The sequence below is a fragment of the Marmota marmota genome, unplaced genomic scaffold (genome assembly GCF_001458135.2).
Source record: "Marmota marmota marmota unplaced genomic scaffold, marMar, whole genome shotgun sequence".
Lineage (NCBI taxonomy): Eukaryota > Metazoa > Chordata > Mammalia > Rodentia > Sciuridae > Marmota > Marmota marmota.
Window position 1 is genome coordinate 21106962 of NW_025999990.1, and position 15652 is coordinate 21122613.

The 15652-nt window shown below is 36.1% G+C and overlaps 1 protein-coding gene across 5 annotated transcripts in view; it reads right to left on the minus strand.

The window, feature by feature from the left end:
- Positions 1-15652, minus strand: part of CUNH18orf25 (chromosome unknown C18orf25 homolog) — an 84926-nt gene that overhangs the window by 5952 nt on the left and 63322 nt on the right. For 4 of the 5 annotated variants that reach the window (XR_007348825.1, XM_048806280.1, XM_015482411.2 and 1 more), the window contains exons 3-4: positions 14001-14171; positions 1931-2057 (exon numbers count right to left, since the gene is read on the minus strand). Coding sequence is in view for 4 of the 5 variants with exons in the window: in XM_048806280.1 (XP_048662237.1) it covers positions 1931-2057; positions 14001-14171 (298 nt within the window). In the remaining variant the exon portion in view is untranslated. The remainder of the gene's footprint in view (positions 1-1930; positions 2058-14000; positions 14172-15652) is intronic. The other variant, XM_015482412.2, reaches the window with a different exon arrangement.

Below are 15652 nucleotides of genomic sequence, written 5' to 3' on the forward strand. Positions count from 1 at the left end.
GGCTCAATCCCGTCTCTCTCTCTCCTCCTGTCCTCTCCCTCCCTCCCCACCCCCCCTCTCTTTCTCTCTCTCTCTCTCTCTCTCTCACACACACACACACACACACACACACACACACACACGGAACAAGAACAAAAAATTCTTCCCCATCAAAACAGGAAAAAAAAACTAACTATTAAAAACAAAAATTGGGGTGGGGGAGGGGAGCTACTCAGGCATACTTTTGGCATTGCTGTAGAATCAAGGATGAGGTACTAGAACAATACTAGGATGAGGTACTAGAACAACACTAGTTCCAATAAAGAAAGAATTGGCCACTTGGGGAATCTGCATGTTAAACTATAAAGTAACTCTATATTCTTGAGTTCCATTTGTTTAATTGAAAAACGCTCTTGAAATGTAACTAAGGGTTAGTGGGTATAGAAAATGTGCTCTAAGAACAACTAAAGATAGTATAATGTGTCTCAGAAAGTATAATCTGATATCACTAGAAAAAGGTAACCTCAATTTATATGCAATTTGTATTTCACTCCCTCTATACTCCTAAGTTCACCTTTTTTATATATAAGAAATGAAAGAAATGCTGCTAAATGCTTTATTAATTTACTAACTAAAGAGTAAAATAAAACAGCAAAGAAACAGAGTTACTGTACTATAAGCCTATTTATCAGAAAAATCACAACTTAACCCTTGCATCATAGAATAAAAAATTTTTGCTACATAAAATACAACCTAAAGTCAAAATTTTTCATTTGTATGTACATGTATATGTTAAATATCAAGAATATTTCTGAGAGGGCTATAACCAATTCTTATGAACATAAAAGCAGGAGTCAGCAAATGTTTTCTAGCAAAAAGCCAACCAATAAATCTTAGGCTTTGGGGGCCATACATTATTGAAACGACTCAACTCTGCAATTGGAGAGCAAAAAGCAGGCACAGATGATATAAACAAACTAGCATAACTCTATAAGTTTATTTATAGACTCTGATATTTGAATTTCATGTTAATTTTCACATCACAAAATATAACTTTTTCCCAATTATTTAAAACTAGAGGGGCTGGGATTGTGGCTCAGTGGTAGAGTGCTCGCCTAGCACGGGCAGGACCGGGGTTCGATCCTCAGCACCACATAAAAATAAAGGCATTGTGTTGTGTCCATCTACACCTAAAAATAAACAAACAAACAAACAAATAAGTAAATAAAAATAAAACTAGAAAAACCACTCTTAGTATTCAGTCCATACAAAAACAGGTAATAGGTCAGATCTGGCTTTGTGGGTCATAGTTTGCTGACCCCTATGTTACAGAATGCCAAACTGATGTGTGTAATACTACATGCTAGCTCAGTGAGAGGACTTGCATGAGGCCCTGGGTTCCACGCCCAGCACAGGGGAAGGGATATGATATCAGACACGTGGTTTCCAGATGTTTGTTCTCAATATATTTCAAGATAAGGGTGAAAGAAAACAGAAATGATAGGGCAGGAAAGCAGAAATACTTCTGCCTTAAGAGAAAAATCTGTCAAGCTATTTAGACATTTGCTTAAAATATAAGAGAAAATCAGCTCTAGCTCAACAGACACGGAAGCCTGTGATGTTGGATGTAACAATATGCAACATTCTGAGGCTCATGTCATATTTTCAACAAAGTGTTTCTTGGATCCTAATTAGAAAAAGTTATATTCCATGTATGTATGATATGTCAAAATATATTTTATGCCATTTATACCTACAGAGAACTTTAAAAAAATTCAAAAACCAAACCAAACAAACAAACAAAAAAAGCATTTCTTAAACCAAAGAAAGATAAGAGGCCAACAGTTCATGCCAGCTATACTGTAAGATCTGCCCTTTTCTTATCACTTATTTTCTGGTTAAAATAAAATTCACAACAAAAAACACCAGAATTTTTCAATTAATAACCTACCTCGCATGTTCCTGAACACCCACAATCTCTACTTCACTATCTGAAGAGGCAATATTAATTTCTTCATTAAGTGGTGCATTGCCAGCAGATGTTTTGTCACTTGCTAGGAATCCTGGATCCAAGTGACCTGAGAGAAAAGAGGAGAGAGAAGCACTACAGTTTAATTTCTTACAAACAGCAGAAACAACTTGACAGATTTCTTACCAGTTTTAATCAAAGAAATGGTAACCTTATAATCCTATGACGGCTTTTGCCTCAGCAAAACTATTACCCATGTCAAATAAGCCCACAGTGTTCTACCATTTTCTAAATTCATTTTACACAAATAAAATATAAGCTCATCACATATATTCTAACAGTTTGTCAGTACATAAAGGCATGAACTCAAAGTCACTCACTCTATACTCTTATTCCTTAGGAGAAAAAAAAATTTCAATACTTTAGTAAATGTCTCTATCTAAATATATAAAATATATATAAAATACATAAAATTTCACAATGCTTTTTGTATTCAATTCTAGCCTACTTTTTAATGACCTACATAACCACCAAGAGGACAATGGGGTAGTTCTCTGCTGTTTATTGTAATAGAATAAAATTCTAAACCAGGCAATATAAAGGCATAAATGAAATAATACAAGTTTTCATTAGTACCATATTTATACTAGGATGCTTTGTGAAAGACTTAACATTTTGCTCTGTAATAAAGGAATGCAGATTTGACAAATCCTGACCCCAAACTATATCTAAAAGGGAAAGCTACAGGTAGATCACAATTCTGGCTCTGAGCAATTGAAGCAGTAACTGTATATTGTTGATAGTTCTCATTACACTTAAATCACACACACACTGGAAAAGCACAACAGCTCATAAAGTTGTTTATTACATGATGAAATAAAATACATTCTCCAACATTACAGAAGCATGAGCTTCACAGACCTCTCTCTTTCAATAAAGGATAATGGCATAAAATCAAAGTACATGGCTCTACAAACAATTTTAGTTAAAATAACTCAGCTTATATGCCCAGCACTTGAATGTTTTAACTTAAAAACACGAATATGGAAATGTCTAAAAGTTAAGATGAAATAAACAGAGTTGCAATAGATACAAATTTTCACTTCCTTTAAAGAGTACTTATATACTGATACATGATACAATGCGATTTTTCCATGTTTAAAAAATTCTTCATGACACCTTACATAAACTATATCAATGTAAAGGAAGTTTACCATACAACTTTCCCTTTCCCCTCCTTTCACTTTTTCCAATATTTCAATGTCACTGAGAAATCTTGTACTTTCATATTCCTCCTGTCAACTTTCAATATACTTCTTTCCTATACTTCTGCAAAAGTATAGGCAGTCTCAAAGCAACTTGACAATTTTTATATTCTCTGACCCTGTAAACCCATCCCTGAGAATTTACCCTAAGGGAAAAGATTTTAAATAAGCAATACGTTAATGTCCAAAGACATTCACTGTAACACTAGATGGGAAACTTGGGAAGGTCTTACACATAAAATACAAATTATCACATACTAAAAAATGTGTAGATGAGGAGTAAAGCTGTGGAAAAAAATGAATGAGACTGTGGGTCTTTTTCACAATTCTTCCCCCAATCCCCCGTACTGAGGATTAAACCCAGCAGTGCTCCACCTCTGAGCTACAATTCCCCAGCCCTATTTATTTAATTTTGAGACAGGGTCTCACTGAATTACTCAGGATGGATTCAAACTTGAAATCTTCCTGCTTCAGCCTACTGAGTTGCTGGGATTATAGACATTCACCACTGCACACAGCTCACCATTCTTTAATGTTATGTTTATCTGTTTTTCTTCAATTGACAAAGATGTGCATATGAGAAAACAGAAAACTGGAAAGCTTAAAATGGACCCTAGACACACCTACATAGATAGACTAAGATATATGGGTCTGTAACCTAGATAGGATCCTGTACAGTGGCACAGGCAATACACACAAATCTTTGAACCCTACAGCACATAAAAGGTACATCCGAAAACACCCAGTTTTTTAAAATCTAGACCAGTGTGGTTATTTAAATGGACTTTGATTAAGTCTAGAATTCGTAACCTAATTCTTGCTCTGGCTCCCAACACCTTGCTATATAGCCAAGTCTTATCCAATTGACTTGATGTTTTAATTATGGCTATCCACTGTGCACACTATTCCAAATGTTCTACTAGAGGAATACATATTGATAATCCTCTGTCAAGCCTTCAACCTATCCATGGTCTTTACTGTTTTCTTTTCTTTTTTAATAATCTGACCAGAATGGCCCTGTTTCTTGATAGCAGATCAGAGCAGTATGAGTCTTGTGAAGGAGGTGAGCTCCAAAAGCCACTTAGAAACTGTGTGACCTTACTTAGGTAAACTGTGAAAAGCCTTAGTTTTCCTTGTGTGCAAAAATTGGGATAAAAGTAGTATCTATTCTAACTGNTTTTTTTTTTTTTTTTTTTTTTTTTTTTGCGGTGCTAGGGATTGAACCAAGGACCTTGTGCATGCAAGGCAAGCACTCTACTGACTAAGCTACATCCCCAGCCCTTTACTCTCTAATTCATCTGTTTGTTCCTCAGAAAGCACTTGTTTGTGACATGCTCTACACCATTCCAGGTGCTCCAAGACTACAGGGCAAGGGCAGGCATATCTCTATCCTCTGTGAAACTACAACACATTCAAGGACAGTAAAAAATAGTCCATTGCACTGTGACTTAAAAACTGCTGATATGGAGATAAAGAATAGCCCAGAAACATACAGAAAAGGCACAGTCCCCAGATTTGAGGGCCATCTGGGAAGCTAAGTTCTCAGGGAAATTAGGCACAGGTGAGGATATGAAGTAGCACAAGGAACACTTTGTTGTCCTTGAGGGTCCAAAGGTTTATCAAGATTTGGGGTAATAGTACTAAAAGAGCAATGAAAAACAAAGCTGGCAAAGTCAGCAAAGATAACAGCATGGTAAACAGTCTGAGCTTGATCTTGAGAAGTGGGAAGCCACTGAAAGATCTAAGCTGAGAAGTGACATGATCTGTTTTTGTATTTTAAAGAGTCTCCTTCTGGAGCATAGAAACGAAACTAACAGCAAAACAGGAGGCAAGGGAACCAAACGAACTACTGCATTCTCCTGGGGGACAAATGACTGTGGCTAAATTAGAAAAGGCAACTGTGTGTATGTATGTTCAGAGGGTTAGAGGTATTGGGAATTGGGCAAATGAAAGAAGAAACCAGGACATGAAAAAATGATGCTTAGATTGCTGATTTAGGTAACTGTATAGAGTCATAGTACTATTCAATGCACTAATGAAAGTGGAGCTGCTAAATATGTGTTTAAGATAGATGTCCAGCAGGTAGTTGGAGGTACTCTTCTAAAGCTCAGATCAGAGGTCTAGAGAAGAAAAAGAGACTTCATAAGTCTTTGATAACAGTGGGAAGAGAAATTTCATCCACAGGACTGCAGGACGCCTACAACAGAACCCTGATGAACAGCAATAATTAAAGAGATGGGCAGAGGAAGGGGAACCCACAAAGAGAGAAAAACCTAAGAATGACATCATGGATAACAAAGAGCATTTCTAGAAGTGATTAATAATACCCACTGAGAAATCAGGTAAGAAAAGAGATCCAGGAGACTGACTAGAATCAATAATAAGACAATTATAAATGACCTTGACAAGCAGAGCCTCATGAGTAATAGGGCCCAAAGTCAATGTGGCAAAGCAAGCTGAAAAATAATGGAAGAAAAGGAAAAGCAGAAGTTTAAGTCTGAGTTGGAGGAAGGATACAGGTAGTACTGAGTGAGAATGCAGGTAGTACTGAGTGAGAATGCAGGTTTGAGAGAAGGAGATGTGTGTGTATGTACAGTTTTTAAAGATAGGACAGTGAGACAGGTACAGTGGTATATGCCTGCAACTCTAGCAACTTAGAAGGTTAAGGCAGATGAATCACAAGTTCAAGGCAAAAGGGCTGGGGATACAGTTCAGTGGTAGAGCACCCTAGGGTTAAATCTCCAAATCCCTCTCTCCCTCCCTCCTGGCACCCAACACACAAAGATGGGAGAGACCTGGTCATATTTATAAGAATAAAGGCAAAGAACAGGTTTGATGGCAGAAAGCTGAAGTGATAGTCACCTGTGAAGAATGTGCTGAGGCCATCTACAAAGCACAAATATGGTTAAGGTAGCAGGAGCTTAGAAAAGTAAGAGTCATTTTAAAAGGAGAATGCCCCTAAGGAAAGGGGGTAATTGCTGGGCAGCACTGAGAATAAGAATGAAGCTGCAGATACGTGATTTTCTCCAGCTTACCTTAGCAGTGTAGACACAAGACTCTAAAAATTCATCAAGGGATCAGATTTTGTCAGGTGGGCACATCTGAAAAGTCAACTCTACAAGACAGCGGAGGAAGGATACTGGTAAAGCAGAGTTGGCCCAATTGCAGGCTTGACAAAGAAAGTGAAGCTGGGAGGGGACTAATAAAGGGCTTTAGGGACAGGTACAATGAGGTACAGAAAAAGTAAAAATGGTATAGTGGAAATAAAAGTATGAGAGTACAGAAAAGCCCTCCAGTGGAAAAAGAGAATGCAGTCAAGAGAGCTAGGAGGAAACTAGTGGTTAGGAGAAAACTGTATTTCCACCCTCTTAGCTACCCACAAAATCCAAGTCCTGGGACCTTCCTTTTCTCCTGTCTTCCTTCTACTCTGTTGTTCTTTGCTGTGACTACCTACAACTCACCTTCCTACAATTTTTCCATTGCCCTTCGGAATCCCAGTTCCATGGTAAACTGAAAAACTGAACTAAATGTTCTACTTCCCTGTGGAAACAGCCTTTCCTGAAAATGCTGCCTCCCCTACAGTCCTATTAAGAGGAAACTGTTTCTGACCCCTATTCTGGGATTGACATCACTTGTAAGTGACTATCATCCATCCTACTGCACCAACACTAGCAGCTGACATGCTCCAGGGTGTTACCTTTCACTGTCTTTCAGTGACCCATGACAGTTTTACTTCATCATTAAACATTATTGGTACCTGGCTTAGTCTCTATTTCTACTTTCCAATCCTGCTTCATGAATAATTATTTATGTACACAACTTCAAAACTGTCATTGACTACTCACTAAGAAGCAAGGAGGTGAGCTCCAAAAGCCACTTAGAGTCACTTGTGGACACTCATATCAAGGGGTTCATTCTGCCTTGATCCTAAAAATAACAATGTGAATTAAATTAAACCAAGTTTAAAATGCAAATCTGAAGAGTCACTGTTGCTATAACCAAACTCTTTCTCCTTGATTACTCAATGCTCTTAACAATAGTAGCTAGGTAAACACAAGAATACAACAGGATTTAGTTTTTCTTTTTTGGGGGGGGAAGGGGGGGCAGGGGTACTCGGGATTGAACTTAACTGGGGGCACTCAACCACTGAGTCACATCCTCAGCCCAATTTTGTATTTTATTTAGAGAAGGGTCTCACTGAGTAACTTAGCATCTCAATTTTTTTTTAAGTTGTAGTTGGACACAATAACTTTATTTTATTTATTTATATGTGGTGCTGAGGATCGAACCCAGGGATTTGAATGTGCGAGTGCTCTACCGCTGAGCCATACATAACCCAGCCTAGCATCTCAACTTTGCTGAGGCTGGCTTTGAACTTGCAATCCTCCTGCCTCAGCATCCCAAGCTGGGATTACAGGCATGTGCTACGGAGCCCAACCAGGATTTAGTATTTCTAACCCCAGTTCTAGCACCACAGTTTAAATTCATAATTCCAACTTTTTTGGTAGGAATATTTTCTGATGTGTCTCAGTCATCAATATTTCTGAATAACCAATCTTACTGAGTAAGCCCCTCACCCCGACCCTACACTTCCACTCCAGAGCTGGAAATGTCATCACTCCATTTTATTTTTCTTGCTTTCAAAGAATGGAAAAAGAAAAGTCACTATGCTGTGTATTCATCTTACACTGTCTTAAGAAAAACAAGGTACCTATCACCAATATTTCAGATTTTTCTAACTTTATTCATCCATTACATATCCAAAAACTATTAACTTATGCCCTCCTTTCCCATTATTAGATCCAAGCAAATTTGACAGTGTAATTTTGGCCACAGAATTGCAACCCAATACTGTTGGCATTTAGAATTATAACAAAACCTGCATAATGCTCTAAAACTGATCACTTAAAATAAGGGTCTGTTCTTATAGCTAACATTATTTAGTCAAAAAATCATATGAAATAAATTAAGGGACATGATAAAGTGATAGGATCCTAAATAAAACTTCCTGGTAAGTGTTAATAACTCCTAGACTAAGCTAGAGGGGTGGCACAGGCCTATAATCCCAGCTACTGGGAAGCTGAGGCAGGAAGATCACAAACTGAAGATCAGCCTGGGCAACTTAGAAAGACCATCTCAAAACAAAAACTAAAAAGGGCTGGGGATGGAGTTTAGTGGAAGAGTACTCTGAGTTCAACCTTCAGTACTGCAAAAAAAAAAATAATAATAACAATAATAAATTAAAAAAGAAACCCTCAGACTAATGGTGCAAGAGTTTTGCATCATTTCTCATCACAGTCATTAGATAAAAGGGGCCACAAAGCCACACAGATAATAAGTGGGCTGGAAACCACATTAGTGGCCTGCTAGGTACATTTAAAAAAAAAAAAAACAGTATTAGCTTCAAAAAATAACAATTATTAATTTGTGTTTAATTCGTTCAACAAAAACATGTCATACTCTACAAGAGACATGGAAGGCATTCATGGATGCCTCTCCCTGTTCTATCTCAGAGGTGAGACAATAGTCCTTTTCTCTCAAAATAACCCTCTAGAGCAAGCAACACATTCCTTTTGGACCTCTGTGTGGAACCTGACTTTCTCTGCAGTTGGGGTTCCTCTGTATCCCATGCCCCTCTAGCTCAAGAATTCAATGGTAGAACAGTCTCTAGAGCATACATAAAAACAAAAGCATAGCAAAGATTCTATGAGGTTCTGCACATACTGTCAGTGGTACTATCTTTGTCAGTTCTAAGACACGAACAAGCCCTGTAGCAAAAAATATGAATACATGATTACCGTATATTAAACTGAAAATAAAGCAGAGTACGCATATTTAGCTATTGTGGCAGCTGGCTGTCTCCCTATAGGTCTTTGCCTGTGTAGATCTTTGGGAGAATTTCATTCACTGTGAAAAAATTCTAAATTTTTGTCCTCCCACTACAGACATAAATAAGAGTTACTAAGACAGGACTTAAAAAAAAAAAAGAGAGAGAGCAGCAGCAGCAAAGAAAAAGTAGTAACTAAAATACCATGGTGAACTGGTGAACAGTTTCTTTTGTCTTCAAAAGAAATAATGCAGCTACTTTTAATCAATCCCTTTCTTATTCAGTCTAATGGACAAGCACTAGGCCTTTGCCTGTTTGCATCTCATTAAAGCAAAGTATTACATACTGGATGACAAAGGGAAGGCTAGGTAAAACAAGGTTACTACCTTAAATCACTTTAGCCTTAAAAACATGCGAATTATTACTATGTGCTTACTTTTTTCAACAAGAACATTAAGGGGAGATGAGAACCTAAACTTATTACTTATGATCAAAAGAGGCTTGACCACATCACCTCCTTCACAAGACTCATACTTCTCTGATCTGCTATCAAGAAACAGGGCCATTCTGGTCAGATTATTAAAAAAGAAAATCCTACATTAGGGACAGGAAAATCAAGGTTTGTTTCTCTGCCACTATGCTTCTGTTATGCAAAGATCAAGATTACTATCCCTATTTTAAGGATAAGATAAAATGTTCACAGCCTACCTAACTTTGACCAGAAAGGCATGATGGAAAAATAGAGATGTTTAGAATTTATCATTTCCCAGGACAAAACCAACAAATTCTGTTTATCATCACAACTACAGATCTTTCTTACCAAGAGTATAACTCAGACTTCTTTTTGTAATTCCAACTATAATTACGTTTATAGTGGGTAATTACTAACAATTAAAATAAAGCCATTTTTCAGCTATGCAGGTCCATTCATTAAATATGCTAGACACAAGAATTACCAGGGAGTTATTATTAAACAGATTCCCAGACTCCATTTCATATCTATTAATAAAATCTTCAGGGAGAAGTGAAGGATTCTGAATTTTATTAGAACACTGGATAATGTCTAAGCTCAAGCAAAGTTGAGAAAACATTGTAGCAGGAACAACTCATGCCAGGGAAGGACAGTGAACTAGAAATGCACTGACTGACCCATCAATCCCTTTCTTATTCAGTCTACTTCAGCACAGTATTTATTAACCTAATGCTTTCCCGAGGGCTTTAAATGCTACTGTGTGCTAGGTCCCATGCTAAGCACACTGTTATATTATTTCACTTAACAGCAACAATAATCTTTTGGAATAGATACTAGTTGTTGGTTTTGTTGTTGTTGTTGTTGTTATTAGGTACTGGGGATTAAATCCAGGGACACTCACTCACTGGGAAACATCCCCAACCCTATTTTATATTTTATTTAGAGACAGGTTCTTGCTGAATTGCTTAGCACCCTGCTTTTGCTGAAGCTGGCTTTGAACTCCTATCTCAGCCTCCCAAGCTGCTGATCCTCCTATCTCAGCCTCCCAAGCTGCTGGGGCTACAGGTGTGTGCCACTGCGCCCAGCAGTTAGAATAGATACTACTTTTATCCCAATTTTTGCACACAAGGAAAACTAAGGCTTTTCACAGTTTACCTAAGTAAGGTCACACAGTTTCTAAGTGGCTGCTTGTTGAAAACCACCCTATACAATTCTAGCATCAAGTAAAGAAAAAGTAAACACATGGCAAGAGTTGAAATTGAAATTTTAAGTCTTTTGTTGACCAGAGGCTTTCCTGATTTCAACTTATTTTTTTAAAATCTGCTTGCTATTCAACTTTTAGGTTAAAATTAAAACTATTAAATAGCAACATCTATTTTGGATGTAAGAACTTCATCCAATTGCTTTGAAAAAGCAGCAAGTTATTCTATCTCCAATTACTGCTTACATGACCCTAAAGGCTGTAGAACTGCTCTGAGATGCTACTACTGATTGAAATGAACCCTTAGTTAGTCTGTTCAGTCAGTAGGATTCTACTTCATTATGAAGGGAACACAGAGGATCCAACTAACCATTAGAATATTTATCTTAAGGCTTGGGATATAGCTCAGTTGGTAGAGTACTTGCCTCACACAGGGCAAGTACTGGGTTTTATTAATCCCCAGCACGACCAAAAAAAAAAAGAATATTTATCTTAAATTCAAATCTTAATAGGCCAAATCTTGAAATTATAAACTGACAAGCATAAACTCTTAACTATTTTGTTGTGACCATGTAAATATACTCAGCTTCGTAAGATGGATTGCCTCTATAAAATAAAGACAATATTGTTTTATTTATTATTCACATTCCTACATCATCAAATTTTAATTTATTTGAAAGAGCAAATGGCTTCATTAGAAAAGATCACTGGAAGCTACTAAACAATGGTGACTACATTCTATATCCTAAACAAAAACCTCCACACAATTAATGGCCCAATACAGACATGTGCTCTCTATTATATGCTATGAAAAATTATCACACACACATATCAAAAGACACATACAAGAAATGTTAACAACATCATTTAAAACAGCTCCCAAACATCCAACGAGAATATGTAAATTGGAATATATTCATATAGTGGAATACTAAATAGCAGGGAAAACTCAATGAACTAGACCACATAAAACAAGCTCAAAGTTCACAAAATGATGAACTAAATGAAAGTTTCAAATGATTACCTGCAGTGTGAACTACAAAGTTTTAAAACACACTTGTAATTACATAACACATGAAGTAAAAATACACCAAGAAATACATAGGAACATCAAACATTAAATGTCAAATTTAGGACGGCTCTGGGGAAAATGGAAGAGCAGAGATGAAATCATTGGTGCTTCCCTCCTCACATACTTTTGCCATGCTATAGTTCTTAAAAACAATGGTAGGGGGCTTGGGATTTAGCTCAGTTGGCAAAGTGCTTGCCTCCCATGCACAAGGCCCTGGGTTCAATCCCTAGCACCACGGTGGGGAGGGTTAGGGTTAGGGACGACACAAAATGGTGAGTACCAGGGTAAGATGTTTTAAATAAACAAGCTAACAATTACAGTATGACCTCCATATCCACAGGTTCCACATCCACAGATTCAAGCAAATGCAAATGAAAAATATTGGGGGCAGGGGTGTTGTGACTGTACTAAACACATACAGTGTTTTCAGGTTACACAATATAGTATAAAAACTATTTACAAAGTTCTAATACTGTATTAGGTATTATAAGTAAACTAGAGATGATTGAAAGTATACAGATGATATGCACAGGTTATATGTAAATATTGTACCATTTTATATAAGGAACTTGAGCATCCTTGGTCCCAGAACTTTCAGAGACCAATCTCTTATAGATACTAAAGGACTATATTCGAATCTGAAAATGTAAATGCTATCCTTATCCCTGATAATGGTAACTTTAATGATGTTTTAAGACCTCAAACCTTCACTATTTGGTTGAAACAAATAAAACTGCTAGGATTGTAATAGATCAAAAAGTTAAATTAGTAATTCTATATGGTTCTACTTACTATTGAAGAATTCTCTACATGAAAAGCAAAATATTGAGAGTCATTCATTTTTTTCTTTTTCCTACAAGAACTTTACTATAACATGGTCCATATTAAGTGACACACTAAGGGAATGGGGAATAAAACTGAAGTAGAATGATTGATTGGATTATCAATGGATTAAAAAAAGATGAACCATCTAGTATACAGAACAAATTACATAGCTTACAAACCTATATTGTACAAAATGTGATTAAACTACTGTCCTTTGATATAAAGTATTATCATCATTGAATACTTTTCAAAATACTTACACATATTCATTGTATTAGTAAATCCTTTAAAAAGACCCTGCTTGGACCAAAAAAAAAATTATTTATAAAAGCCAAAGTCAAGAGGAGAAATGACTGATCCAAAATCAATGAGCAAGTTAGCAATCAAAACAAAGCCAAAATTAAATCTGGGCACAGGTTCAAAATCAGCCTCAATAAATTAATCAAAAGGTCAAGAAAGATTATAAGAGGAAGAATTCAGGACAATGACCAAAGGCACACTGCTATACTATAGTGCATTCTAAACTATTACTCATTTTTGGGTAATAAAATTCATTTTTCATAAAAATAATATTTTCAACAATGATTAAACTAACAGACTTGGTACTTAAGTCAATGCACATAATCCTTCAAAAGGACTGAAGAAAATACACACTATATAAGCAGTCTGTTTTCTTATTCTCTCTTCCCTTTATCTTTAACTAAAGTTGTTTGTTTTGTTTTTTTTTTAAGGTTTAAGTTAGAAAGAATGTTTAAGGATGACATTGAAGGAAACATGGAGACACTGTGAGAATTTTCCAAAGGAAATAGTGGTGGGCTTTTTAGTGAATAAATTCTCTTAAGAATAATCACAGAACCAAGATAAATAATGCAAGAGATAAGGACAAGGAGAAGAGTTTTTTCCCCTGAAATAACAGAAGCAGAAATCGAAAGATAGGGTTAGAAGAGACAAAGAGAACTTACTGAAAAGAAACTGACATTCCCCATCAAACAGAAGAAACAGTGACAGCATTGCAGATGAAAAGCTCCCTGTTACAGGTTACAATTCAGAGTTAAGTGATGAAAAAAGAACTAACCAAAGAGTGCAAGAGTATCTGGATTGTTTTTACACATGTTGGGCATTTTTAACTCAAGAAATACGCCTACTGAAATCTACTGATGCCTACAATTAACGTCTTATATATTCTTATTTTTGCTTCCTTCTGATTAAAAAAGATGATATGCTACCCAATTTTTTCAGTTATCAGTGGCAGCCTCATTAGTCACAACCATTTGATGTTAGATGGCTCTGGTATGGCCTGCTCTCCTCAGCAGGGTCCACCACCAGGAGATACAGCTACCAGGACACATGCAGATTACATCATTAGAGAAGGGAGAAGGGAGAGACCAACCTGCCTTGGCATGCAGCCCGCTGGTTCTCCAGGTAGCTCCTGTGTCCTGGCCGCCTACAGAATTAGCGTGCTCTTGAACTACTGCAGCCGCCAATAAATTGTCCACATTTACCACTTCTGGGTCAGAGCTGGTGTCAGACATATCATAATGAGCTACAACTGGAGGTCCATCTAGGGAGGAAAGAAAATGTATACTTGTATCTAACTTGTGGGGTGAAAAATACTTCTGAAACTAAACAAGAATCTTCTAAATGTTATTACCTTTACCGTATTATTATCTCACTAGAAAAGCTGAACTTTACACATCTAATATTTTGTCATGATGTGAAAGTGAAAAAGATAATCCAAGTTTACAAAGATGAGGAACACATTTTGGAAGGAGGAAAAGGAGTGTTATTATGAAGAACAAAAGACAAGACTATACTGAACAATGTTACACTGAATTCCTGTCAGACTCCTAAAGAGCAACAGATTAAGAAAAAAGGGATGACTCCACAAAGAAAGTGAAAGTGACTTTTTAAAGGAAAAATCTGGTGTAAACTATTAAAATCCAATTTATTATTTTAAGAAAATGAATCTAGTTCTCCTTATAACTAAAAGACACTAATAGATTCAGAGAAGAAAATCAAATTTATATTTTCCTACTTGCTAAAGAAATAAAGTTAACACTAGAGCTCTACTTATTTATCTAGTAAAACCCTTTTATAGTAATGTTATATACTCTACAACATTCTACAAAATAGCAATACCCACAGAAAAAAATTATATAGATTATATGTGTATGTATGTATAGTTCCTGAGACAGACAACCAGCTCATACTCCAAGTAAATGATATGCAATTTTATGAATGATTTTAGAGAGAGACATAAAAGTTCTTACTGGAAAAATAAGAGATCTCTCCAATCCCCAAATCACCTTAACTAGTTGGGAAAAAAAAAAACAGTTGAATTTCAAAGTAATTACACTGCAGCAATTCATGCTAATATATCTCAATATTCATGCGTGTAAAATAGATACATGCTTTAAAATGCTAATGCTACCCTTTTCCTAGCATGACAGCGAAAGCAAAAATAGTTTTCGTTCAAGACATCCTCTACTACCCCCATTTTAGAATAAAGATAAAATAAAGGAATGCTGTTTCCTTCTCAACAGCTATTTATCAAATGCAAGCAAACCATCATTTATTTCTGGTTTTCTAATATCATCCAAAAAATAATAACACTCCTACTTTATGAAATTTTGTCTAAGAAATGTATATGCCAATGAAAATATAAACAATGAAGAATTATTATTTTAATACATACATCCATTGTGTAAACTGTCATTGAACAATAACACAGAACACACCTGGGGTATTTATTACTTACAACTGAGCACCTAATGAACCATAGGTTTATGTAGCAACATCTTTAAAACAAAAGGTGACCAAACATAAAAGCAAATGAATTGTTAAGTGCCACTGTATAAAGAACAGACATGTCACAAAATGAAATTCTGACGATCATGGCAATTTTAGTTGGCTACTCAAAAATAATTTCCAGTTCCCCTAATAGGGTCAATTAAGTTCATCAAAGACCGTGTGGTCTTGGTATCAGCTAGTAATGGATTTTAGTTCAAATAGAAAAAAAAAAAAAAAAAAAAAAAAAAGTTT